Source organism: Anomalospiza imberbis, chromosome 13 (genome assembly GCF_031753505.1).
Source record: "Anomalospiza imberbis isolate Cuckoo-Finch-1a 21T00152 chromosome 13, ASM3175350v1, whole genome shotgun sequence".
Taxonomy (NCBI): domain Eukaryota; kingdom Metazoa; phylum Chordata; class Aves; order Passeriformes; family Viduidae; genus Anomalospiza; species Anomalospiza imberbis.
This window is the reverse complement of record NC_089693.1, coordinates 7841286-7865619: the sequence shown is the minus strand read 5'-3', so window position 1 is coordinate 7865619 and position 24334 is coordinate 7841286. Positions and strand designations below refer to the sequence as shown.

The 24334-nt window shown below is 46.0% G+C and overlaps 2 protein-coding genes across 3 annotated transcripts in view; one reads left to right on the top strand and one right to left on the bottom strand.

Moving 5' to 3' along the window:
- POLG (DNA polymerase gamma, catalytic subunit) overlaps positions 1–1284 on the top strand; it is a 10535-nt gene extending 9251 nt beyond the window's left edge. The window contains exon 22 of the mRNA XM_068203741.1: positions 485–1284. Coding sequence (XP_068059842.1) covers positions 485–546 — 62 coding nt within the window. The 3' untranslated portion in view covers positions 547–1284. The remainder of the gene's footprint in view (positions 1–484) is intronic.
- Positions 64–24334, bottom strand: FANCI (FA complementation group I). 2 transcript variants are annotated; one of them, XM_068203739.1, is made up of 37 exons: positions 24177–24334; positions 24022–24094; positions 23360–23490; positions 22799–22955; positions 22662–22719; positions 22186–22227; positions 21804–21927; positions 20806–20891; positions 20496–20628; positions 20178–20270; positions 19546–19682; positions 18578–18758; positions 17930–18017; positions 16671–16801; positions 15948–16018; positions 14939–15053; positions 14425–14547; positions 13255–13323; positions 12099–12200; positions 11091–11276; positions 10875–10996; positions 10342–10506; positions 9910–10089; positions 8475–8638; positions 7984–8060; positions 7429–7545; positions 6688–6739; positions 6016–6143; positions 5823–5891; positions 5610–5697; positions 5123–5307; positions 4455–4511; positions 4312–4371; positions 3525–3611; positions 2366–2461; positions 1712–1837; positions 64–966 (listed from the first exon to the last, which is right to left on the bottom strand). In XM_068203739.1, exons 1-37 carry the CDS (start codon positions 24258–24260, stop codon positions 901–903), a joined length of 4023 nt encoding a protein of 1340 aa, XP_068059840.1. In that variant the 5' UTR covers positions 24261–24334; the 3' UTR covers positions 64–900. The 2 variants fall into 2 exon arrangements, with proteins under 2 accessions (XP_068059840.1, XP_068059841.1); XM_068203740.1 differs by having other exon boundaries at positions 5123–5304.

Genomic DNA, 24334 nt, shown 5'->3' with positions numbered 1-24334 from the left:
CTTTCCCAGATAAGGGAAGAACCTGCCCTTGGATTCGTTCTCTCAGTCACTGCACACATCAGATGCTCTGCCCTTAAGTAACCTTTATTAGGACTCTTACAGGCAAAGGGTGCTTTCAGAAACAGGATTTGTGCTCTGTAGGCAAAAAGGGCACTTTTCACCTAGAACAAGGCAAATGAAACAAGTGCATCACAGTCAGGGTCAGCAAAACATAACAGCAAAACCAGCCTGGGCAGAGGAAGCTGTGGCCTCTCGCTGCTCAGGAGATGCACACAGCAGCTTCAACTCCAAGGCAGAACACTCATGTTCCTAGCTCCCTGCTGGTGCTGGTTTTTGCGTTCTCACCACCACCCAAAACAGAAGTTTGAATAAATTTAGGGTTTTCTGTGCTAGATGCTCTGAACTAAAGCGAATCCCAACCATCGCTCTCTTGCGTCGCAGTCTGAGTGTACTGCAGGGAACTGACTGTCTCCTTGTCTTCCAGGGGAAGCACTGGATATTTATCAGATAATTGAAATAACCAAAGGTTCGCTGGAGAAGCAATGATGACACCAGAGTGCCAGGACAGTTGTCCAGACCGCGTGCCAAAGCCTCCCTGTCCTTTCAGAAGCAGATCTTTTGGCAGGGACTGACTGATCCCAGCTGCTTCCTTTCCATTTTGCTGTAAGAAGGGATGTTTCTGGGGAAGATTCAAATAGCAGAGGCACTTCTGATGGCAGCAGCCAGCTGTGAAACCTGAGACAGGGGCCAGAGTCACTCTCATGGACACAAAGGAAGAAGGCATAAGTATTTGGCAAGAGAAGCAATAAACCGTCACCTCCATATCTGCAGCCTCCGAGACCAAGGCGAGTCCACCATGGAACGGGCACTGTGAGAGGAGGCAGTGGCAGCAACCCCAGTTTATTTTTTTCTCTGTCTCTTCTTTTTGGGTTCCTGGTTCTCATCTGTCTGCTCTGCTGTGCTGCTCTGGAGAGGGGAGGGAGAGAGCAGCAGTAGAGTGTGATTGTTTTTGTGTGAGTAGTCCAAGGAATGTTTACCTAGAGCAAGAAGCCAGCTGTGCAGAACAGGATTTAGCTCTTTTTTTCTCACTAACAAAATCACCTGAATATGGGATTCCTGTCAGCCACTGAGACTTTCCACATGGGCCACCCCCTCCCCAGTTCATGCTGGAACTTTGACCACGGGCTACCAGTGGCACAGGACAAGGACTCTGTCCTGGGTTTTGGCTTGTTGAAATACTCAGGAAAATATGGACAGAAGCACCAATAAAAACGTGGACAATCAGCAGAGTAAACTCTTTATTTTTCTTAGCCAGCATGTGGCACTGCCTTCACCAGAACTATGTAGTAGAGATGGGTCTGAGGAGAATGATGCCTTGCAGAATTTACGCTGCTAGGTCTTTATCTACAAAAACTTGCATAAAACCACTTTGCATCGTGTTGCAAAGGTCTGATCCTGGCCAACAGTTTCACTTCCCAAGACCAGGGACACAGAGCTGGTGCATGAAAATAAAGGCTGCTTGAGGCAGAGGGCTTGGGGTATAGGGGATGTTCTGAGAGAAGCTGTTCACTCCTTCCTATCAGCTTAGTGAGAGCTAACCCAGGAAAGACAAGCTGTTCTAACCTCACACATTCCTGCACAACTCACAAATACAGCTGGCTTCTAAAGAGGAGGAAACCTATCAGTAAGGGGCAGCTAAATGAATCCTGACCTGGTCGTTGTGTGGCTCGTTCTCAGCATCCTCTGAGTTCTGCTCCTGCAGGGCGCTGTCCAGCACGGAGGCGTTGATGCGGAAATCCCGGGAGGTGCTTAACTTCATGTACTGCATCAGGTTCACCTGCAGCAACCAAGGGGAAACCAGGCAGGGAAAACATTCAGCCATAAGCATCTTAAGTTTAGTTTTCTACCCTGCCTAGTCCTTTGCACAGCACTGGGACAGAGTCCATCACAGTAATAATGCAGGACTGAAGCACAAAGTGGGTGCAAAAGCACCTGCCCCCATGCACTCCAGGGGCCCTTTTACATTCTCCTAAAAGCCAAGTGATTGCCAGCTACTGTCACTCTCATGTAGGACCTCATTGTGGTACATTTCATGACACAGACTGGGGGAGAGTGAGGAAAGGTGGCACGAAGTGTGCATGTTCCTGCTCCACCAGGAACCACAGGTCACAGGCAGGACTGATGTTGGCACGGGCTGGTGGCAACAATTCAGCTGTGTTGGGCCAGGAGCATGGGCAAGGGCTGAAAGGTCCCTACACCTTCCTAATTTGAGCATTAAAAGAGACTTTAACAGCCCTCCACCATGCCATTCATCCCACTGTTGCACCAGGTTCAGGTTGCAGAGGATCTCTCTGCTTTACATTACCTTTGACTTCTTGGACAGATGGATAAGGAACTTCTCATATTGCTCAATTGCAAAAATCAGGTTTGGGATTGGCTTGGTCTCCCGAAGCACCTTGGCCTGAAATGTGAGAGGAGTGAGATGGGTCAAATTTGGAAGGGCACAATGGCACTGTAGCATGACATGAAGACCACAACATTCCCAGTTTAGAGAAGAGTCTTCGGTAGCCTTGCTCTGTACCAGTTCCGCCCCACCCAGCAAGCCTTGTCAGCTTTGTCACAAGCTTTAAATTGACTCCCAAGATGGTTCTGCAGTGAAGCTCTCCCGTGCATTGTTTTGTGCTCTGCCTGCAGTCCACAGCCCTGACATCCCTGTCAGCAGCTCCTCTGCTCCAGCTCTCCCAAGGCATCACAAGCACGAGCCATCCAAGCAAGGAGCACCCTGACGTTTCACCACATTGTTGTCCTGCTTATTCACCACCACTGGTGTTTGTTCCCCATGGTGACAGAGTGGTGAAGGACATGCAGCATTTCAGCCTATTTCCATACACTCAGGGAAAAGCTAGGGAGATCTTATTTGTGGCATTTTTAAACCCTTAACATCACAGGAATGTCTGGGACAGCTGATGAGACGGAGGAAATGCTGTCTGGGAGCTCAAACAAAGGACATCAAGGACCAGGAGCCTGCCAGCCTGTTCACTTGCTCTCAAACAAATAATCCAGTCATTTTCAACTGCTTTACTTTAGTGGAATCCATTCATTCCTTCAACTTTAAATGTACTGATGAAATTAAGAAACACCTAAAGAGGATGCAATATCAGTTCCAATAAATTAGCCCATATCTCTAATTTCATAGCTTACCCCAAATGGTAAAAATACCAGACAAGGCAGACTATCCAGACTGACCTTTGTTTCATGTCCATAAGATTTTAATTTTAAGCTGCATTTAGTGAAGATGGCTTTTTTGTTGTGGTTTGGTTTGTTTGTTTGTTTGTTTTTTATTTTGTATTTTGTTTGGTTGTGCTTTTTTAGCTTTTTTTCTGAAATTACAGTATATTAAATTTGATTTTTACTTAAAAGGCCCAAATGACAAATTGTCTGGTGATCTGTAAGAAGCCACCAGGTACCACAAGCCTCGATCCTCCAACTACAGCCCATGTTCTCATGGAGTGAGTCAGTCTTACCATTACTGTGGAGACTGCAGCAGCTTCATCCTCTTTCTTCTTCTTTTTCTTCTCTTCTACAAAGCCTAAGCTCTCACTGTGGATGTTCTGAAGGAGAATGCCAAAAGATGTGTCATTAGAGGGTAAGCAGAGAAGAAAGGCCAGCCAAGAAAGGCCAGAGAAGTCCTTGTTCCAGCTAACAGCATTACCAGCTAGATAACAGAAAGGTAGCAATATAAAGGTAGAATTAGGTGTGATCTCAAAAAATCAAAAATCCAAGAAAGAAACTAATTTCGTAATTTATACATTGAGAAATGTGCATGTATGAGAAGTCCCCGGCAGTGATAGCTCTGCACACCATGACACCTTCCCCAGTATGTTGTACAATTCCTGTGGTGCTCACACAAGTACCCAGTTCCTCTCCAGGCAGATAAATCCTAGCTCCAGCACTGCAGTCTTTGGCACCCACATTACTTCACACTGTGATGACTGCAGTGTTGTTGACCTTTATTTGCCATTGTGGTTAACAGCAGTATTAATCTCATCCAAAAAACCCCACATGAACAGAGGGGAAAAAAACCCAGCTAAAACCCAGCTCCTTCCCTGCTCAAGCAGAAATCAGCATGCTCAGTCCCAACGGTGCTGAAATGTCTTATGCTATATTTGACAAAGTAAAGCTTGAACTCTATGAAACTCAGGTCATGTCAAGAAGATTAATAATCCCCAAGGGTGCCTGTGTACTGAAGCTGATACACCACTCAGCATCAGATGGACTGGCTGTGATTGTGCCAGTTAGTTTAGGCCTTACCTGTACGTAAGTAATGAATGAGTAACACTGTGGGGTCAGATGGGAACCTGAGAGCTTCACCTGTAAAGGAGCAGACAGAGAGGCTGGTGTTACTCCTAACTCAAGGCAATGAGCCATTTCCCCAGAAATGTGCTCACACTCACCAGCTTTTCCAGTCTTCCTGGGATGGTAGTTGAGCTGCTGCGGCAAGCCTGGATATACTGCAAGGAAAAAAGGAGTTTCTTCTAGGTGTGCTGTTCCCATCCTGTATCCAGGCAGAGCTCAAAGCAGCTCATACAATGGCACAGTGGGGAGGGCAGGATTTGCAGATACCCTCCCCAGTGGCTTGTTATATCCCAAATGCCATGTCTGCATTCCAGAGCTGTGGGAGGAGAGCTCTGGGGCAGTCACCACCTCATCTCAAAGGAGCTTCACAGGCCTGTGGAGTTTCATGGCCCAGCTCCCCCAGGTCCTGCTTCAGGGAATGGAAATGAGTGGCAAGGGCAGGGCTGGTGAGCACTGTGAGTGCCCTTCATTGTGCACACAGTTGTGTAGAGGAACCCACAGCACACACTGGAAACAGCAACTCCAAGCCATGCAAAGCCAAATTCATCTGGAGAGAAGCTTTCCTTTTATCTCCACTGGTACAACTATCACTGCTCAGAAAGGTCACGAAATTGAGGGCCAACAGAACAAGGGCTCAACTCCTTCAAGAGATCAACAGCCCAGTCCTCAGCATAGCTGCTGCCAGGGGTCACTGTGAGCTTGGTGCAGCAGATGGAGAGAAGGTTTTTAGCTCTGAGGCAGCCCACTGTCAGCAGAGCACACTCACGTGTTTGATGAGGGAGGTGAGAATTGCGTATGTCTTGCTGAGGCTTCTCAGCAGGGTGTCCACACAGCTCCCTGCTGGGAGTGCAGTCTGCACCAGCTCATGATAGACTGTCAGAAGAGTTCCCAGCTGCAGAATTACACCTTTCTCCAGAGCCTGATTTTGGTTTGATGCCTGAGAGGAGTCTTCTAGAAGAAAGAGGTGAATATCTGGTGAATATATATCTAATTAATCCAGTTGTGCAGGTGGGAGGCACAAAAGACCATCTTTGTGTCTGATGCATAAAGCCCCAGTGGGGCAAGGGAGTAATCAATGGAGAGATTTTATGACAACATCCTTATCTTACTTTGTTCATGTACAACCAGCTCAAGGGAGAGTTTAACCTGACCTCAGATGATGCTATCTCAAAATCCTCAAATATCTTTTTGCTCTCTGTCTTTACCTGTTTTTGACAGAGGTGTAATGGTAAGAACTGGACCACTTTCATTACCTGATGTGTCTGACCCCAGACTGGTGAGTTTCTTGATAAGCCAATCCACCTCTTCAAGGACCTTATCCACCTGACCCAGAACCAGCAGCTGAGACAGAAACCAATAACAAAACAGGGTTTTGGAGGAGTTTGGCACAACAGGAACCTGCAAGCTGCTCCAAGCACAGTAGCCCTGGACACTGCAGGTGTCACACACATGCTGTTCTGACTCACACAGACAGTGGGGGCTGCAGTCTTGGCATTCACTATGGCGAAATGGCACCGACCCTCCACTTCTATGTCCTGGGCAGAGGACAGAAAACAAATTCTGGTAAGACTTTAACTGCTGTCACATAGTTTGCACCAGAGATGCACTCAATTCTGACAGCACTATGTGAGGAAGAGCTCAGCTGCTCCTGCATCACACCTGATCTATATCTCCCAGGCAGGCGTGGATGTCTTGTGCAAGTTCCCGCAGGAGACCAACAGGGCTCTTGTAGAGAACGTGGACACTGAAGAGCAGAGACAGCAAACCCTTGCAGCAAGAAATATCCTCTGTGGGGAAGAGAAAGTGACACAGTGCCAGGTGCAGAGCTTGCATAGCTACTTAGGAACATCAGACATCCACTGAGGGAAAGTCTCAGATTCAGTATGGATTCAACAGTAGGTGAAAATCCTATCAAAACACCCCAGCTACAAAAGCAGGGTTTAAAACATCAGGCATCCCTTGTAATAGTGCAAGGGGAACTATGGCCCACTGGAGCTGTTTGATTATAGAAAAATGGTGACCAAAAGCACTGAGGAAGTGCAATACAAACCCTGGCAAATACTGTCTTTGCAGAGTATAAATCCCGATTTGAGCCTAAATAACAAGGGAGAAAAGTCAAGTATGTGAGCGGCTTCCTTTCCTTCATAAATGCTAATAGCTTTAGAGCTGGAGCTCCCTCTCTAATACTTGTACCACAATGTTGTGGCAATCTGCCACAGAATGGGACCCAAATGTATCTTGACAAAGAGGAAAAACCAGGACAGAGCATATTAGGGTCTAATGTCAGACCTGACATATCACATCTAAACATGCTCCTCAGAGCTTACTTACCAAGAGCATTTTCTTTGCAAACTTTGACTGTCCAAGTCAGGAACTGAAGAAACTGTTTAAGAGGAGAAAAGATACCATGACTTTGAAACAGAATTCAAAACACAAAACTACTACTAGTAATAAAAATCCAAGACAATGAATCATAGAGAAAGATGAGTAGGGAATCAGCTGTGCTCTGTGAAGTTCCACGTAGGACACTTAGCCTACTAACAAGTCAAAAACTGAGATCCAGGACAGGGTAATGGCTATACATTCCCTTGGACAGAGTAACAGCTCCATTTAATTTAAGGTAAATGATGACTCCAGACTTCTGGCACCGTTAGTGCAGTTCCTAGCTTGTAAAACTGGGGCACTTTAGAAAATGACTCCTTGCATGGAAGGAATTAGGCACTCAGCCAGTTTGGACTGGACACGAGTCTGCTGGCCTTTTTTGCCTCTACTCCCATGTGGAGGCCACACCACAATGAGACTGTGTTAGGAGTCCCTGCTCAGGCAAACAAATCATTCAGGTGCTCAAAGGCAGGATCAGAACGTGCACGAGTGGGATGGCAAGACAACTTTCTCTGAAGTGTCCTTGCAGGTGTGTGACAGGAGAGCCCTTCACAGTGTAACAGAACTGTCCCTTTGACCTGGTGTGGTCTGTGGGAGGAGGCAGGGCACACATGCCAGAGCCCACAGATGCCAACCCCATCTGATAATCTGCTTCCCACACCCAGCTACCATGTGAAGGCTGAGGAGTACCTGCTGTGAGGCTGGGTCCAGGAGTTTGGACAATGTGGAGAGAACAGTGATGAGTGACTGTGTTTCCTTGGCATTGAAGTCATCTTCAGCACTGCTGAGCTGGTTCACCAGGGACCTCTGGTTAGGGGAAGGAAAACACCCCCTGAGTGTGAATATGTGTTGCATAAGCAAATAATCAGAAGCTGCAAGCAGATAAAGGGATCAGCAGCAAGGAGAATGACAGAGTACAAAAACAGGACTCTTCTCAAGAACAAGTGCTGATTTTTGATAGGAGTGCTTACATACAGTCTGCATATGGTCAGTGTGACTTTTAGAATACTCAGGTAAGTTTATGCTGCACTGAAGAACCTCGAGTTCTGTAAAAACACATGCACATCCACCCACCCTGATCTTCAGCTTTCCTTAGGGACCAGAAACTTTTCTGAACTGCTAGTGAATCAGTGCCACAGTTGCTATCACATACTCAACCCTGTGGTCAAGCAACAGAGAGCTACCAGTGTTTCCTGCCAGAATCCCAAATGCTTTGGAACACTTGCAGCACACAGTGGTACTCACCTGAAACTGTCGGATCTGGAAGGCAGCTTTCTCTGTGACATTAATATCCGTTTCTTCTGCGTCACCATCAGTAATATCTGGCAGAGACAGAAAGGTGCAGAAAAAAAGCTAAATGCCAAGAGCAGAATACAGGATTTATTTCCAAAAGTGGGAAAGACTGCTCACAGCTAGAGGAGGAATACAGACTGCAGAACCACGGTGAGCTGAAAAACATGTTAAAGGCAAACTTCAAATAGATGAATGCTGTATCAGACCCCAGCTATCCTCTGCTGACAGACTGAGAGCTCTATTATAAAGGCAGGTAAAATAGATCTCTAGAACTTGTCTCTGGTGTGGAAACCTATGCTACTAAGCCCACCTTGTTACTGAGAGACAAGAACCAGAGCCATCTGTCCCTAGTTAGGGATAAAGGGTGCTGGGTCCCTACCTGCCCACACATGGACTGGAACCTGGAGGGTAGGAACCAGAGCAGAATGTTACCATGTGCCTACCCAGGGCTTGCAGAAACTGGGGGATCTTGGCAGAGTACAGCTGCTGCACCGTGTTGAAGATCCGCAGCAAACCTTCCAAGCACAGAAGTGAAATGCTTTTGCCTTTCTTCTTCCCTGATTCTTCAACAACGGTGGGAATTGAAGTGTACCTCCAAAGCAGAACCCTGTGGGATGGGAGATGAGATTTACTCCAGTAAAGCTGGCTGCACAGGGCAAGAACTAGATCTACTCTTAGGATCATATTTTTAATATAACTAAACTGGAAGGTCTTTTACCTATAGAAGAAGGCTGGGGGAAGAGATTTTTTTTAAGCAGATTTTATTTCAATGTTAGCAAAACAGCTACTGCATTCTTCCTGCACAGCTAAATAATTTAATTCTTTCCAGGTGCCGAGGGACCTTCCAATCCCATTTCAAGTCCATCTTTTTACACTCATTTCTTCCACCTTGCTTTCCCTCTTTCTCAGACTACCCTGACCACTGGTGTCAAATCTACCAGTGACAAAAAGAGCTTTACTCGTGGCAGTTTGGTTCTGTGAAATGTCAGAATTCACTACAGGGCTCTCTATAAATAAAATCAGAAAGGAAAAGGCAGGCAAAGCAAAGTAAAAAGCTGTGAGGAAAGCAAAATTGTTTGGCCCAAAGAAGACTTTTCTATTTGTAGGCAAACATCTTTTTCCTGCTTCCCTAACCCCACTTCTTCCCTTTTTTGTTCCCTCTCCTTTCTTCTCATTAGTTGTGTTGCCTGCCCAGATGATCTTATTCTGTTTCAATGTCCAATCACGCAAAACATGTAGCTCACATGTAGTCCTAATGACTGCAACAAAAATAGCCTCTATTATTGGGGGTGAGACACAAAACCGGCATTATGCATGGCAGGGGTAATTTGCATTTTGTGCTCTCTGCTGACTGGGCTCTGAAAGGACCCCATGCAGATATGACCTAGATTCCAAAAGACATTTACATGGTTCACATTCTTGGATTTCCAAAGGATTAGATGCATGAATGTCTTCAAGCATCTTGCAGGAGTCCTAAACAAATGATTTCTAAAGCTGTGTCCCTCATACATCTGTTTTGTTCCGTAGTTCGAAGTGAATTTTAACTTTGCTGCATTCCAGAGGCCTCAATAATCCAGCCTGTAATCATCTTACCTTCTCTATGACAATGAGTTATGAACAAGAAGCCAGAAAGAGGCTGAAAATGTTTGATGGCATTTGGTTCTTCCAGGCCAAGTTATTAAAGCTGTATCACTCACTATGGCACAGAAACTGTAGTGCCTCCACTTGATTTCTCAGGAGCACAGAAAGGCAGTGACCTCGACCCAGCAACAACAGTTTCAAACAGTTATGGACTGCATTCTTCTTTCAAAACCCTACCTGAGAATCAAAAACCCCCCAAATGCATTGCTGATGTCTCCACATGCCACACTGACTCACTGTGTGATTTTGCAGAGGTTCTGGAACATCTTCTCTGGATTTTGTCCGTCTGGTCCGTCCGTCTGTCCTGTCTCCTCCAGCTGCTGCACCTTCTGCAGAGCGACGCTGACAGCGTAGCGCAGGAACTCCGTGCTGGAGCGCAGCACGGCCAGGCTCTCCTCGTGGCTTTGGGCATTGTCCCTGCAGGACCAGAACTGTCAGAGAACTGGGGATGCACAGAGGAAGCTCAGGGATGGCCTATGAGATCCAAAACTTAATATGAAATTGCAAATAAAATCTCTGGCTGAACTGAGGGTGGAAAAGGCCCTTTGTTTTGGTAGCCTGTAGTGAACACTCAGAGGATAAGAGCTGCACCAGCCTTTCCAAGCACACTAACACATGGTTTGAATTGCTGTCTGGCTCTGCTCCACAGAGGACTGGACACCTTCTCACCTGAACAAAGCTGTGAGCAGAGTAGATACAAAACCCATGGACAGGAAGCTCCGTGCAGTTTTGTTGCTCAAAGCAGATTTGTTCTTTCCAGCTTTCTCCCTCAGGATTTCAGAGAGTTTGTTGTAGCATGTAAACAGGCCTAGGACATCCTCAAACTTGTTCTTACTGCAGTAAAATTGTAGAAAGCATTATTGGAAAAAAATTCATTCTTGGAGTTTCCCATTTGAAGCTTCAGCTGCCAAATTACACCATGACACTTCCTAAATGATGAAACCTATTACATCCCCCTGCCACCCTAACAGTGTATACCTCACCCAATCCTCCTCAACCTGCTCTTCTACAAAATGTCACATGACATTCCAAAGGAAAACACTCCCCAAGGCTCTGTGAGTAGCTGTACCACGAGGCACTCATGCTCAGATCACTGATTCTGTGTTGGCACTACCATCCTGTGCCTGCAATGAGGCTGTACTCCAAAGAGCTGGGCAAATGATAGCACAGCTAGTGCTAGAGGGTAAGATTTAATGTTTTACCTGAAATTCCCGATGTTGAAATTGTACTCAATCAGAACCTCACAAATTCCCATCACCTGAATGGCATAGATGTTGTTTTTCACACCGACACCAGAAGACAGTGAAAAATCTGCTGATTTATCCTGAGAGGTAAAGGAAACAAGTGAAAAATCTTTTCAAAACCTGACAAGAACTCGGCATCTTCTCCCACTGAGTCAAACTGAAAATCTGATTTACCAGTTCAAAGTCTTCCAACTCGCTCTTGATCATTCGTCGTGTGACAGATTCTAACATCTCTTCAAAGTTTTGCTCAAACCCCACACCCTCCTCCTCCTCCTCCTCGTCATCTTCAGCTCCTTGGCACAGACGCACAGTGCTCTTGTACCAGGCAAGACAGTGTTGGATGCAGCAGAGCAGGTGGGCCTGGAGGAAGGAGGAAGCAGCCACACAGTCACACTCAGCCTCTGAGCTGGAGGTCACTGGCAGCAGTAGACATGGGCCAGACTGTTATGGTGGGATGTAAAGGGCTGTGGCTGCCTCTGTAACTGCCTTAAGTCTTGAGGATATGCCTCATTCCCAAATTGAGGGGATCAGTAATCTCACATAAAGCTACTCAGTTCCAGCTTCAGACAGTGCTCTGTGCCTGAGCTTTTCTAGATGGGATGTAAAGACTTAACTCCCACTGCTCCCTCCACCCAGCCACCTCAGGTACTGAAAGAGGATGGAAAGGGAATTTCCAAAGGGACTCTCACTCCAGCTAAGTGTCTGCGCCCTTCCCGGGTGTGCTACTGCACACAAGCTTCCTTAGGGGAAAACAAAATGATTAATTTGAATTTGTTCCCTTGGAAATCCAACAAATCATTGAGGTCTCATCTCCAACAATTTCAAAGGAGCAAAACCAAAGGACAAATTCTTCCCCTGGCTACACGCACACACTGCACAACTATTTTATGTGGAATTAAGTAAAAGGAGGGAAAAAAATCCCTGTAGGGTGAACTCAATGGAGGATAACAGAAGAACACTATTCCTAGAGAATTTTTCACACAGGTCCCCACAACCACTATGCTTGGGGAGCTCTAATAAATAGCCTGAGGCAGGGGTGAGATGCCCAGCTCTGTTGCTATTAAAAGAATTGCTCCAGGCTAGAAGAGGCTGAAGAAGCACAAGGTATTCAGCTCATGTAGGATAACTAAAATGCTAGTAACAGATGAGCTTGCAGCTGTGGCCAACCAATATAGCTCTTACCAGTGGTTCTTGTAGAAAGATTTGATCTCCCTGAGCCATAATACATCCCTCCAGTTTGAGTGGAGGCAGGAGGTCTTGCTGGGGCAGGTAATATTGCTTTATCTGTCAGAGAAAACAAGAAATAAAAATAACCAGTTACTTGGTAACTGAGCCTCTTAGGATGTTTGAAAACAGAGTATAATAGTCTTTGTACCCCATTCTAGAGAGCAAAACCTGGCACTGTGATAAGGGGACTGCACAAGTACATGAGCCACGTCATCTGCTCTACTGGTGATTAAAATCCCTTCTTGAGTTGCTCCTGTACCTCAGCCAGGACACATCAGTGCCCTAAAACAGGATTAGCTGACCACTTGCTGTTGTGTTGCCTCAACAAGTAACATCACTTGCAACCCACCTGCAGTGTTACCCCTCCTTTAAACAGTGAGGATCAATAGCTGCTGCTGCTATAGAAAGTTATAGATACATAATGATGCTATAAAATTTTACACCTTTACACCAAGTTACTATTAAGTGCCCTCTGTTACCCAAAAGCTGTCTTGGCTCTGTTCATGTTCCTTTCTCAGACCCTATACTGTCATGGGAAAGCTGGAATTAGTCAGCATGAACTCTTTGGATGATTAAAGGGAAGAAAATTACTTGTCTCAAAGAAAGCACAGCCTGTCCAATGGATTGAGGAAATGTGATTGTCTTGTTGCCATGAGCAACACTGCTGGGGGATGAGTTAATCCTACCAGATCCTACATGGACTTGGGTATTCTCCCGATGGGAAGACAGCAACAATAATTACTGTGTCAGCACATATCCTTGGGGAACTATGGGAGGGTAACTGCTGTGCAGTGCTAAGGAACAGGGAGAGCACAAAGAACTTCTCTGAGCTCACACTTTCCACAGCACCTAAGAACTGAAGTGCTGGAAAGAGCTCCAAGAGATCCTTCCTCTTCCACCCTATGGCAGGAAATGAACCCATCTCCAGACGTTTACCTAGTCTGCTCTCTCAGCGTAGCAGGGCTTTGAACGCCTCTTTAGGGAAGTGTCACAGCACCCAAACATGTTTCCAGTGTGAGGGAAAACAATTTCCCCAATATTTAACCCGAATTGTTTGCCATACTGGTTGAAGTGCAGAATTCTGCAGCCTCACCATGGAGCAGGACTTTACCTGAGACAACAGTGTTTCCATTATAGAGCTGGCCAGCTGGGAGTTCCTGCGAAGGACATCATAAAAACCCTGGAGACAGGAAGGAAGGACAAGCTGGCTGACACAGCAGAGAAAATGAACCACAGGCATAATAAGTTGGCGTCATAAGATTGCAACGACACTTTGGCACCGCAAGGAACCATGAGGAAGTAACAATGTGCTCAGTGTAAAACTCCATACCTGGCAAAGCCAAGGCACCACAGAAAGAAGGTATGAATCAGAAAAAGTATGAATTTCCTCACAGGGACCCTCTCACAAGCTGTATCTCCCTAGCAGCAGTGGCATCAAGCCCAGAGTGACTTTCAGTGCTATTTAACACAAGCACAAGATCCAACTTCAAACTGTGAAACCCTGCTTCAAAGGCAAAACAAGCCAGTGGGGAAACTGTAGGAGGCAACAAATCCTGCAGACTGAGAAAACTCAGTGGATGGATAAAGCAAGCACAAGTTTTCTAGCAACAGTGACGAATACACCCAGAACTTGCAGCTCATCAAAGGTCAATCCAACCCAAGACAAGAAGGAAACAAAACCTCTCTGACTGGTACAGGGCTTTTTTCTCAAGGTGGTATCCCATGGTTATAGCACAACCTAAGATATGCACCTAAAAATGTCCCTTTATAACAGGCCTATCACAACAGACCTAAGGACAGTCAAGTTTTTATAGAACTTGAAAAGGAAGAGGAGAAAAGACAGATCCCTGATGCAGTCTCTAAGGAAGTTTCTCCATACTCTCCAGACAGGGTTTTCTTTGGAGTCCATAATTAACTCTCAACAGCTCCACATCTATCCAGTGCCTGTTATACCACTCCTCCTCACAGGGCATCAAATATCCTTCGCATTCCCTAGGCCCTACTACAGCAAGACAGACTTTGACATATTTTTGCTCTTAAACAATGCATGAGCTGAAGAAGATACATCAATATGTCTTTGGGTTTATAACAGTCAAAAAAAAAAAAAAAAAAAACAGCAACAGAAGGGGTGAAAACATGTTACATGTGTCCCATGGAGAACAAAACTGAGCTGAAAGGCTGTTTTACACAATAACATGATTGTTATTTACCCGAGGTTAGAAAAGAATCAGACCACAGAAGGGCTTGTGGCTGTTTAAGAGACAGAAGAAACCATGTTTACCTCATATAACATGAGTCGAACGTCTGCTTGCTGGCTCAAACATCGCCTCAGGCTGCCCAGGATTTCTAGGCAGAAGGCCTCATTAGCTGCAGAATTATAGCAGGCATGAACATCTGCCTGGACCTGAGAAGGAACATTAGTCACGTTATACTGGTTACAATATCACAACACAGGAGCAATGTGGTAAGGGTCTGGCCCCTGAACAGTCACTGAGATAGCCCTTGTGCTCCTCATCATCGTCATGGAGCAGTGGGAATGCTCCCCAGAGCACTGGTGCTGTAACAGAGAATGACTCTGAGAAGCAACATCTCTAGGCCAGCTTCTCTTTACACATTGCACTTCCTAAAGCTTTCCTTAGAGGAAGGAAACCCTTGCTGGATTTCCAGGACTAATCCTTACTAAAGCTCTGTTTCCATTCTGGGGGAACACTTCCCTTTTGAGTTGTTTCAAAGAGTGAGTAGTAGACACCAGACTGTCTCACATGGCCACACAGGGACTGCAGAACAGCACTCACCTGAGTGGCACCAATGGCCTGGCTGCACTGGGAAGAGGACAAGCTGCCCAGAACCTTAAAATTTCTTAACAGGAGCAAAAAGCCAGCAACTGCAGCTTTACGAGCATCGAGCTGCCTGGGAATTGGGACAGGAAAGAGGGTTACGTAAGGAAACGTGGAAGCAAGAAGCTCAGAAGCACATAAAATATCAACTCAGCAATGAAAAAAAGGCCACAAATACAGAGTGACTGGGCCCTGTACAACTGTATTTCCCAAAAGGGCAGTACTGTCCCAAACAGAATAGAGCTGGGCAGTTTGCTGGAAACTCCCCTGCTCTACACTCTCACAATATTCAATCTCCTTTCTGTCCTTACAATGCTTGCACTCAGGGAGAGCCCAGGCCAAGACCCAAGTATTAAATATCCCTTGAAAGCTGGGAGAGTGTCACAGACCTCAGAGTTGGAAAATTTCTAATAAAAACCTGGTGTTTTGCTTTACTCACAGAAATGCCAATTCTTTCCCAAGACCAAGTCCCTTGCTTTGAAAAATAATCCCAAATTTTGAATTCTATATTCATAACGAGGCAGCCAGTGGCCAACAAAATCCAGTCTACAATCACAGCAGGATGGTTTGCTCAAAGCATGACCAAGCCAACACCTTGTAAGGGATCAGAAGGAATGTGGCAGCTCAGCATTTTGATCAGTGGCTCCTTCCAGACCCTCCCTGAATGTATTCAGCTGTGCTAGACACATGTTGCAATTGGTTTTAACTTTGCCTATGTATTTGGAGTTCCCAACAGCTTTCTGAACTTGCAAAGCCCATCCATTCAGATGGGGGGTTGGGATTTGCGTCTCAATTCAGTGGAGCTGTGACTGTACCACAATTCCAGGCTAAAGGGACAGGAGATGTCACTATCTAGTTATGGGAAGAACATTCTAAGAAGATACTTAGCCCAAAATAAAAATATTTCTGCTCCAAAACCATAAATGAGTTGTAGAATTTTTTTCAAAGAATCCTCTCCCCAGCTTACCTGGAAAAGATAGCTTTTTGGAGAACAAGTATCAGGGAGTCCCTCACTGACATGCTGACTTTGAGCAGAGGCTGGAAAGGAAAATAACCTTTGGAGAGAAAAGCACTAAGGCATGCCAAGCCCTTGGGGCATATGAGCTCATCTTCCTCAGGCCCATCTGGCCCTGCATTTCCAGTACTGTCATCAGTACAGTAGGAAGACCAAAACATTTTAAAATAGACAAGAAAACCCAGAGAGCTGTGGCAGTGAGACACCTTAGCAGGTTAGTGAGGACACAGTGCAATGGCTTAGGAAAATAACTGTTACCCCCAGGTTGGACAAAGCAGGTAAAAGTTAAAACACCAGGGCAATATCTCAGCCCAGGCAAAGAGGAACACTGACATGGAGCTTGGAAGGAGAAAAATCAACGTGACAGCTACAGCTGTTCAGCTAAACACTGTAGATTTAGTTTTCTACAGGGTGCAGCATCTGGGAATCTTCCAGATGAAAGGTCAGCACAGAGCAGTTTTGGTCCTGTGCCAGACCACACCATATGCTTTCTGCTAGAGGGCACATGCAAATCCATGCTTGAAGAACAGTTCCATGCTACACCAAACAACCCACAGCAGAGAATGAAGGCTTATTTCATGAGGAAGGTTATCAGATCATGCATATAATTGTGGCCCAGAGCTGTCACTGGAACTAAAGTAGCAAGGAGATCCGCGGAGAAATGCAAAGCTTTACCTGTACTGCCCGGAGAAGCCCTTGCACTGTGTCAATGGGCAGAAAGGACAAATTGTCAAAGGTCTCAGTGACTTTGGAGGATGAAGTCTGAAGCACGAGAGGAGCAGACACAACAATATTGGACAGCAAGTCTGAAAAACAAAAGGACAAAAAGAACAGCTGATGCCAAGGGGCCAGAAAAGCCTGAGCAGAAGATGTCTGCAGAGCTAACAATTACAGACTAATCAAAGACCTTCCATGACACAGAGAGGTCATGATAAAATAAGCATCGACAAACTGAGTCTACTGCAGACACCAAGCACTAAAATGCTCCCAGCCCAGCTGAAGGGCCTCACCCCACCAGAGGGCACTGAGATGCAAGGGAAGAGGCTGCAGCACTGACATCCCAGCAGCCTCAGTGGCTCCCAAGGCCAAGGACGAGGAGAAGGCAAGGCTGGGAACGTGGAACAGGCAACTGACTGATGATTCTGACTTTCTGTGCGTCAGCTGTTCCATGGCAACTGCCTGCAAACATATTTTTCACCTGTGATGAATGCAAGGCAATCTGATACAGCTGATACCTCAGTCAGAGGACAGGGAACAACTGATTTTCTTGGCTTCAGGCCACTTCAGTAGGTACTTCTGAAACCAAATCACATCCTGGGCTGCATCAAAAGCAGCTTGGCCAGCAACTTGAAGCAGGGAATTCTCCCCCTCTACTCCACTTTGGTGAGAGCCCCCTTGGAGTACTGTGCCCAGCTCTGGGGTCCTCAGCACAAGCAGGACAGAGACCTGCAGGAGCAGGTCCAGAGGGGCACTAAAATGCTCAGAGGGCTGGAGTACCTCTGCTATTGAGATGGACTGAGAGAGTTTGGGTTGGTCAGCCTGGAGAAGCCAACTTTGGGGAGACCTTGTTGTGGCCTTTTGGTACACAAATGGGGTTTATAAGATGGGGACAGACCTTTTATCAGTTGCTGTTGTGATAAGAATAGGTCGAATAGTTTTAAACTAAAAGAAGGTAGATTTAAAGTGGATATAAGGAAGAAATTTTTTACAGCGAGGGTGCTGAAACACGGGAAACATTCAAGGTCAGGTTGGATGAGGCTCTGAGCAACCTGGTCTAGTGGAAGATCTCAATGCTCATTACAAGGCAGTGGACTAGATGACCTTCAAAGGTCCCATCCAACCCAAACCCAATTCTGTGATTCTATAATGTGTTTTGAGGAGCTGTGTTGTGACTGTCCACAGAGCAGAGCACATTTCTCTCTCTTTTCTGTTACCTATGAAGTGGCTGACAGGAGACGCTGCTTTTGTGAGGACTCTGTTCAGGACCTGCTCAAGAATATCACTTCTGATGGGCTCATGAACCTGAATGAGGAAGAACAATAAATAAAAATCCAAACCTTTAAGATATTCCTGTACTTCACAGCACAGGCATTGTACAGTACAAAGCAAATCCAGATCTGACAGGTAAGCAAGGATGGTTACCAGAAGTCCCCTTTCAGCTAAGTCCACACTACTTGATTCAGATTTCATCCCAGGACAATCAGAACCAGCATATCAAGGCACACACAGTACACTCAGAACATAATGGTTCCAATCATCTATGGGATGAAAATTTACCAGATTGGTGAAGATTAATGGGTTTCAATCCCACCTTGTCTGAATTTTTCTACGTTCTCTACCTCTGCAGTTTCTTGGAAACTGTAATAGGGATTACACAAGTATCATGACAGCTGGAACAGATTAGAATTAGATCTTCATGAGGATGGCTGGAAAGGGTCAAATAGGAGACAAAATCTAGCATTGTTTGCAAAACACTCACAATGGATATAGCAGGCAAGGTTTTGACACTGTTTACCAGCACAGAATAAGAACAGAGTTGTTCTCCCCCCACCAAAAAAATACTTCTCCAAAACCTACAATACCTTAAACGTTTCCAGCAGGATACTTGCTCCCAGTCTGCAAGCCTGCTGGGCTGGCATTTTTGAAAGGCCATAACTGTTATCAGCAGCTTTTCCTCCAAAGGGCTTTTTTGGTTCATAGGATTCCATTAGGCTGAAGCCAAGATCCACCAGGCCCTGAGTAACATGGTCCCAACCAAATGCACTGAGGAAAGCATTAAATAGATGAGGAAAGAAACAACTTAGTCATAGGGAAGTTTGGATTACAGCAGAGTGAAATCTTCTGCAGTCATTCCAGGGTCCAAAGCAGCAGTGAGAGACACTTGATGACAGCAGGGAAGACGACAGCCCTCATAACCCTGTGACTGTCCTTAGGCTGAGGGACAGGTGCTCAACACATCTCTGCAGTCCTGGTTCTCCATCAGAATTTGTTTCCAGCCCAAAGGTTTCCTCACCATGGGGAATGATGTGCCTTCAGGTCTGACCTGAATGTAACAGCAGGCTACAGTTGCAATGCATGAGTACTCTACTGATGTCAAGATCTTCAAGTCAGAGAAAAACAGAAGAGGAATGCCTCCCATCAAACTAAAGGACAACTGGTGACAGACCAGAGCTATTCCACAGGATGTTTAAAGGACTAACCAGTGAACCAGCTTAAACAGTGAACCTACTCCTCATCCCTTGATCAGAACACAAACTACAGCCAGCAGCATGACTCACTGCAGATTAGGCCCTGATCAGTTTAGTCCTTTGTACCACCAGACCCTGAGATTTGAGATAGAAGGAGCAGATTTATACAGCCACATGTTGTTGCTTTTTTTTTTTTTTTAATTCGCTAATATAAAACTGGGATAAAACCTTTGGATTTTGACACTGATCCCTGCCAGCACGTGGTCAGAAGTATTTAGTATCCTAGAGTGTTTTAACAAAGCTGAAACTCTCCCCACTTCTAAAGCCCATTGAATGTTCTGCAGCACGTGGCAGCAACTCACCTATTTTTCACCACTTCCAGAATGACAGCAGTTATATCATATTGTTGAGGAAACAAATCCTGCAGAAACTTGGAGGCCTGAAGGAACTGCAGGTCCTTGCAGCTTCTTGTGATTGATGTTTTCAAGAAATCAAATATCTGGAACATAAAATCATTACGTGTGAGGAAATGATCTTTGAAATGGGACCTGTATAGTTTTGGGTATGTTCCAGTAAGAGCACCAGCCAGACACAAGTTCCACTACAGCCTGCCAAAAATCTTAACTCACTTCTTTGTCAGGACAAATACACTAGTCTCATTAAGTGCCTCAAGGAGGGTGACTTGCTGCCAGATGCTCTTCATGTGGCCACCACAGAGCCAAAACATTAGAAAAATAGACTGTTTTTCTTCTCATCCTACAATACCAACCCACAGGAATCACTACTCTGGAAAATTGTGATATTGCTCTGGGGTCTTTTAGAGTGTTCAGTAAAGTACAGCATACCAATGATCTAATTGCCTACCCATGAGCATTCTGAAACCATTTTAAGCCTAATTCTGATGGGACTCTGACCTAACCATGCTTCCTTTCCTTTACAGGGAGTGCAGAATGCATCCCCATGGAAGCTCTCTGCAAGCTTATCAAGCACATACCTGCTCTTGCAGTCTGTGTTTTACAGCAACTGACAGCAGAAGAGCCACACTGAAGGGACACAGGGCTCTACCAGGGTTCTTCTGTTGCTCAGTCTAGGAAACAGCAAGGAGCAGTGAGAAAACTTGTTGTCTTTACTGAAACACCCTGGAAATTCAAGAAGCCATCAGGCATATGTCTCTTCAAACATATCTCAACACTCACTAAAGAGAACATGACTGCAGTCATAAAAATTATTAAATCCCTTGTCCAGATAATAAACTCAATTTTTAAACCCTGCTTCAGTATCTTCAAGAACTTCTGCTCCATCTTTGCCATACCTTCAGATGTCTAATTAGCTCCTCACCCAGGTCCTGGTCCAGGTTGATGACAGAAACAATGTGGAGAATAACGGTGCCTTCCACGTGGCGGAGCTGGTCCAGGGGCACTGTGGCCACCTCAAGGTCCACTGACCTGTAAGTTTTACCAGAAAATAACAAGCCATCCAAAGCTAGAAATCATTCCTTATGGATCAAGAAGGATGTTCTTGTACAAGGTTTAACTGTTCAAATTCAAGAAGCCCTGGGCAGGAGCAGTGTGACTACAAGTACCCAGGTAGTAAAGAAAGGGAGTGACAGGGCAAGAACTTACTGAGGAACTCTCTGTTCTTCCTTCTGTCTCTTATCCAGCTGATTGAAAAAACTGATGATTCCTTCCAAAACAGTCTTCTTACTGCCCTGCAAGGCAGGACATTACATTAAGCCATTGTAGGGCCTGCAGTATCCCAGAGAACAAAACTCAATTCCCACACCTATCACAAATCTCAGGGTATCTTTCATTTCCCTCCATAAATTGCTCACGCAGGTGAGCACTCCTCTATGGCTCATTTCCAGATCTCCAGTTTTCATATTTCTTTTGACTGCACTTATTTCTTTTGACTGCATTATCGAATAGCTGGAAGAAACTCAAGCTCTCAGGTGTTCTGACTGTCTTTTTTTTTTTTTTTTGAAGTTGTTATTAATTAGAAAGGATCCTTTATGTTTTAATCAATTGGGAAGGCTTTCAAATTTCTAATCTTAAGTCTAACAATACATTTTGGCCAGTGGACCCAAATGACCCTCTCTAACACACATATAATTTGTCTTTGGATCATTTTGGCACTGACTTGGTCACAGATGAAGCAAGGAAAAGAGCCAGATCACCCTGTCAAAGGGCAGAGATGTCCCTGGCAGTCTCTGCTCTGGAGAGAGCACAGGAGATGACACATTCCCAGTGTCAGACTACAGCCCAGTAGACAATCATAGTGCATGAGCTATTATTGTAGCATGCAGATCACAGAGTGAGCAAAACCACACTGAGAAAAACCAATCATCTCTGCTGTCTGCTAGGTCTGTGCTCATCCCTTATTTCCCACAGGTTTGCTTCTTTTCCCACAAGGAAGACCAAGATCCCACCTTTCTCTGAGCAGTCAGCTTCCTCAGGCTAGAGGGAGTTAGAGGAAACAAAACCTACTGGTGTTCTGTTGTGTCCCTACAGCATGGTTTGGGAACAATCAGAATCCCTGCCAAAATCCAGACTACACATCACTCTGGACTTTTTTTTTCTGTTGGACTAAACCTGGGGGAAATTCAGCTCCTGTGAGCTTTTACCTTTGCAGAAAGCAGCAGCAGCTGATAGACCAGAGGGGGAATTTCCTGCAGGTCTAATTTGGAGAACATCCTAAGGACCTTTTCCACCACAAACTGCAGCTCCTCTCCTGATAGTGGAATATCCCTGTTGAATCAAAGATTTTTTTTTAAATAAATATTTTGTTTATTTGCCAAGGTTCACTCACACATGGAACAAAAACCATGACGCCACGCCCTGATATGTTTTGCATCCAAATTTGGTGTGGATGCTCACTGACCAACCATCCATGGTGCTCTGCCTGGTATAATCGGCCCTCCTATTTGTACTTGCCCCAAACTGCTTATGAAATAGGACACAGACAGAACCATGGCACAAGTTGATGTTGAAGAGAAAAAGAATTACCTGAACATGTTGGCAAGATGTATCACACACCGAGGATCCCACCTGGTAAAACAAAGATATGTTGGAAGATTAAGAGCAAGCTGGACTATCGTTTAGCTCTCCCCTCCTACACAAATATTCAATGTCACCATTTCCCTGTTACATTCATACTAAAATTAGAAGCCAGATTTCCACCAGAAATCATCAGCACCAATCTAACGACCTACATTTCCATAGTTCTCAACTGCCCCAGCCCCTTTAATAACAAATGCCAGAAAAGGAATAAAACCAAGCACTTCCTGAGACCAGTTCATGCAACAGTCTCACAAGATCTGGGAACAGGGTGCTCCCTTGCTTTCCCAGCTAGAGAAGACACTGTCAGAGAGGGCACAGATTCAAGGATGACAGGACACACAGCCCATGGTGATGCCTTTTTCCAAGCACAATGTGAAACACAATGCTTTGCCACGTAACCAAGACCTGCCAGACACACGTACTTGCTGGAGCAGAGGGTATTTATCAGCTGTTTCTTAAACTCTTCCCCATTCAGTTCACCTGAAAAAGCAAAAGTCTTAGGAGTTGATTCCAGAGGAAGGGAGTACAAGCTGCAGAGAAGGAGCTGATAGGAGGTTACCTTTCCCATAAGCCAGGTTCTCCTTTGAACTGGCCAGGGCCGTGAGAACAGTGGAAAAGAGCTCCAAGGATTTCCCATTGGTCAGGCTGCCCCCTTTAATGACATCCACAAACAGGCTGGCAAGCTCTGCTAACGCATGGCCTGGCAGCTGACGGGCCTGGGAGAACATACAACAGGAGAGAGCCTGAGGCAGTACACAGAATTCCATGTACACACCCAAACTGTCACCAAATCCCAGCAGAAGACAGAATTTCTTACAGGGAAATGCTCCCTTTAAAGGAAAATTCAGCCCTGACATCTCGTTTTGTACTGTTCTTTACAGAACAGAGTGATAAATCAAGATTATGTGATTATAGGTTTAGAGTTTTGAGCCTAAGATTAAATATCTAAAGATAATCAAATTCACACACAGAGCCAACTCCAACACCAGCTAATTTAGTCTAGGGAAGATCCAAGGAAAGGATACAACTAATTTTCCTCAGTGGCTTAGTGAAGTATCTCAATTTACATATTAAATTATACTCAGCAGAGCCCAGGAAAGCCAGCCCAATGGAGCTTTACCTCCAGCATCAGCAGTCCTATGATTTCAGACACCTTGCCCAAATGCAGGTCCCCTGACTCCACTAGCGGGACGCAGTGCTTGTAAACCTGGAGTCTCCTGAGAACACCGCTTCTCTGGGAACAGGGGGAGCCTTACAGCAAGAAAATAGAGGGACAAAAGAATGGGGAGAAAAGTTATGCAAGTAATATGTTGCTAAACTGCAGGAAATCAGCGGGGATAAACTGTCACCTGCCTGCAACTTCCTATTTTACCTATCTGACAAAATAAATAAAAAACCCCAGAGAACAGGAAACGAGATACTTGGATGAAGTAGTCGGCCAGGCTGTTAGCACATCCTGTGGTTCACTCAGCCTGCAGCCGGAGACCAGGAAGTGTCAAAACTTTGAGAAGAACCAGCTTGGCAATTAGCTCTCCTCATCTGCCCAGCTCAGTGCTACTGCAAGGTACCTAAGGGCTCTCAAACCGCGCTTACCACGGGCTCTTCACAACTCTAGTCCAGTTTGCTATCTCCCCGGGTGTCGTGCTTCCCTGTGACAGCCCTGACGAGCGGCTTTCTTACCAAAAGTGACGCCTCCCTGTGCTGCTGAGCACGGGCTGCAGCCACCGGCCCCCACCAGGGCTGGGCCCGCAGCCCCCCGAGGGCAGCGCACTCATCGCCCACCTTTGAAGATCCCTCTCAGCAGAGCCGCCGTCTCCCTCCCCTTCAGGGCCTGCCTGGTCACCATGTCGCCCAGCTGCAAGAGAAGGGGACGCCGTGAGCCGCCGCCCGCCCGCGGCGCATCCCCGCTCCCCGCCCGGCCCGCGGGCAGCGCGCACCTCGCCCTCCGCCAGGCTCTGCAGGGCCTCCTGCAGCCGCTCGGGGCCCTCCTCGGCCGCCAGCGACAGGATGCGCTGGGCCATGGGGCCGGGGGCCGCCCGGGACCGCCGGGCCGCGGCTCCGTCCCCCGAAATTCCCGCCCGGAAGTGCCCGCGCG

What these genes read in the sequence shown, in the direction of transcription:
- FANCI (XM_068203739.1), bottom strand. Translation starts at nt 24,260, where the DNA reads ATGGCCCAGCGCATCCTGTCGCTGGCGGCCGAGGAGGGCCCCGAGCGG. An exon ending in AACACAGACTGCAAGAGCAG is followed by an intron (nt 19,683 to 20,177) that starts GTATGTGCTTGA and finishes TTTATGTTCCAG; the next exon opens with ATATTTGATTTCTTGAAAAC. An exon ending in CTGGAAGTGGTGAAAAATAG is followed by an intron (nt 18,759 to 19,545) that starts GTGAGTTGCTGC and finishes TGCTTTCCTCAG; the next exon opens with TGCATTTGGTTGGGACCATG.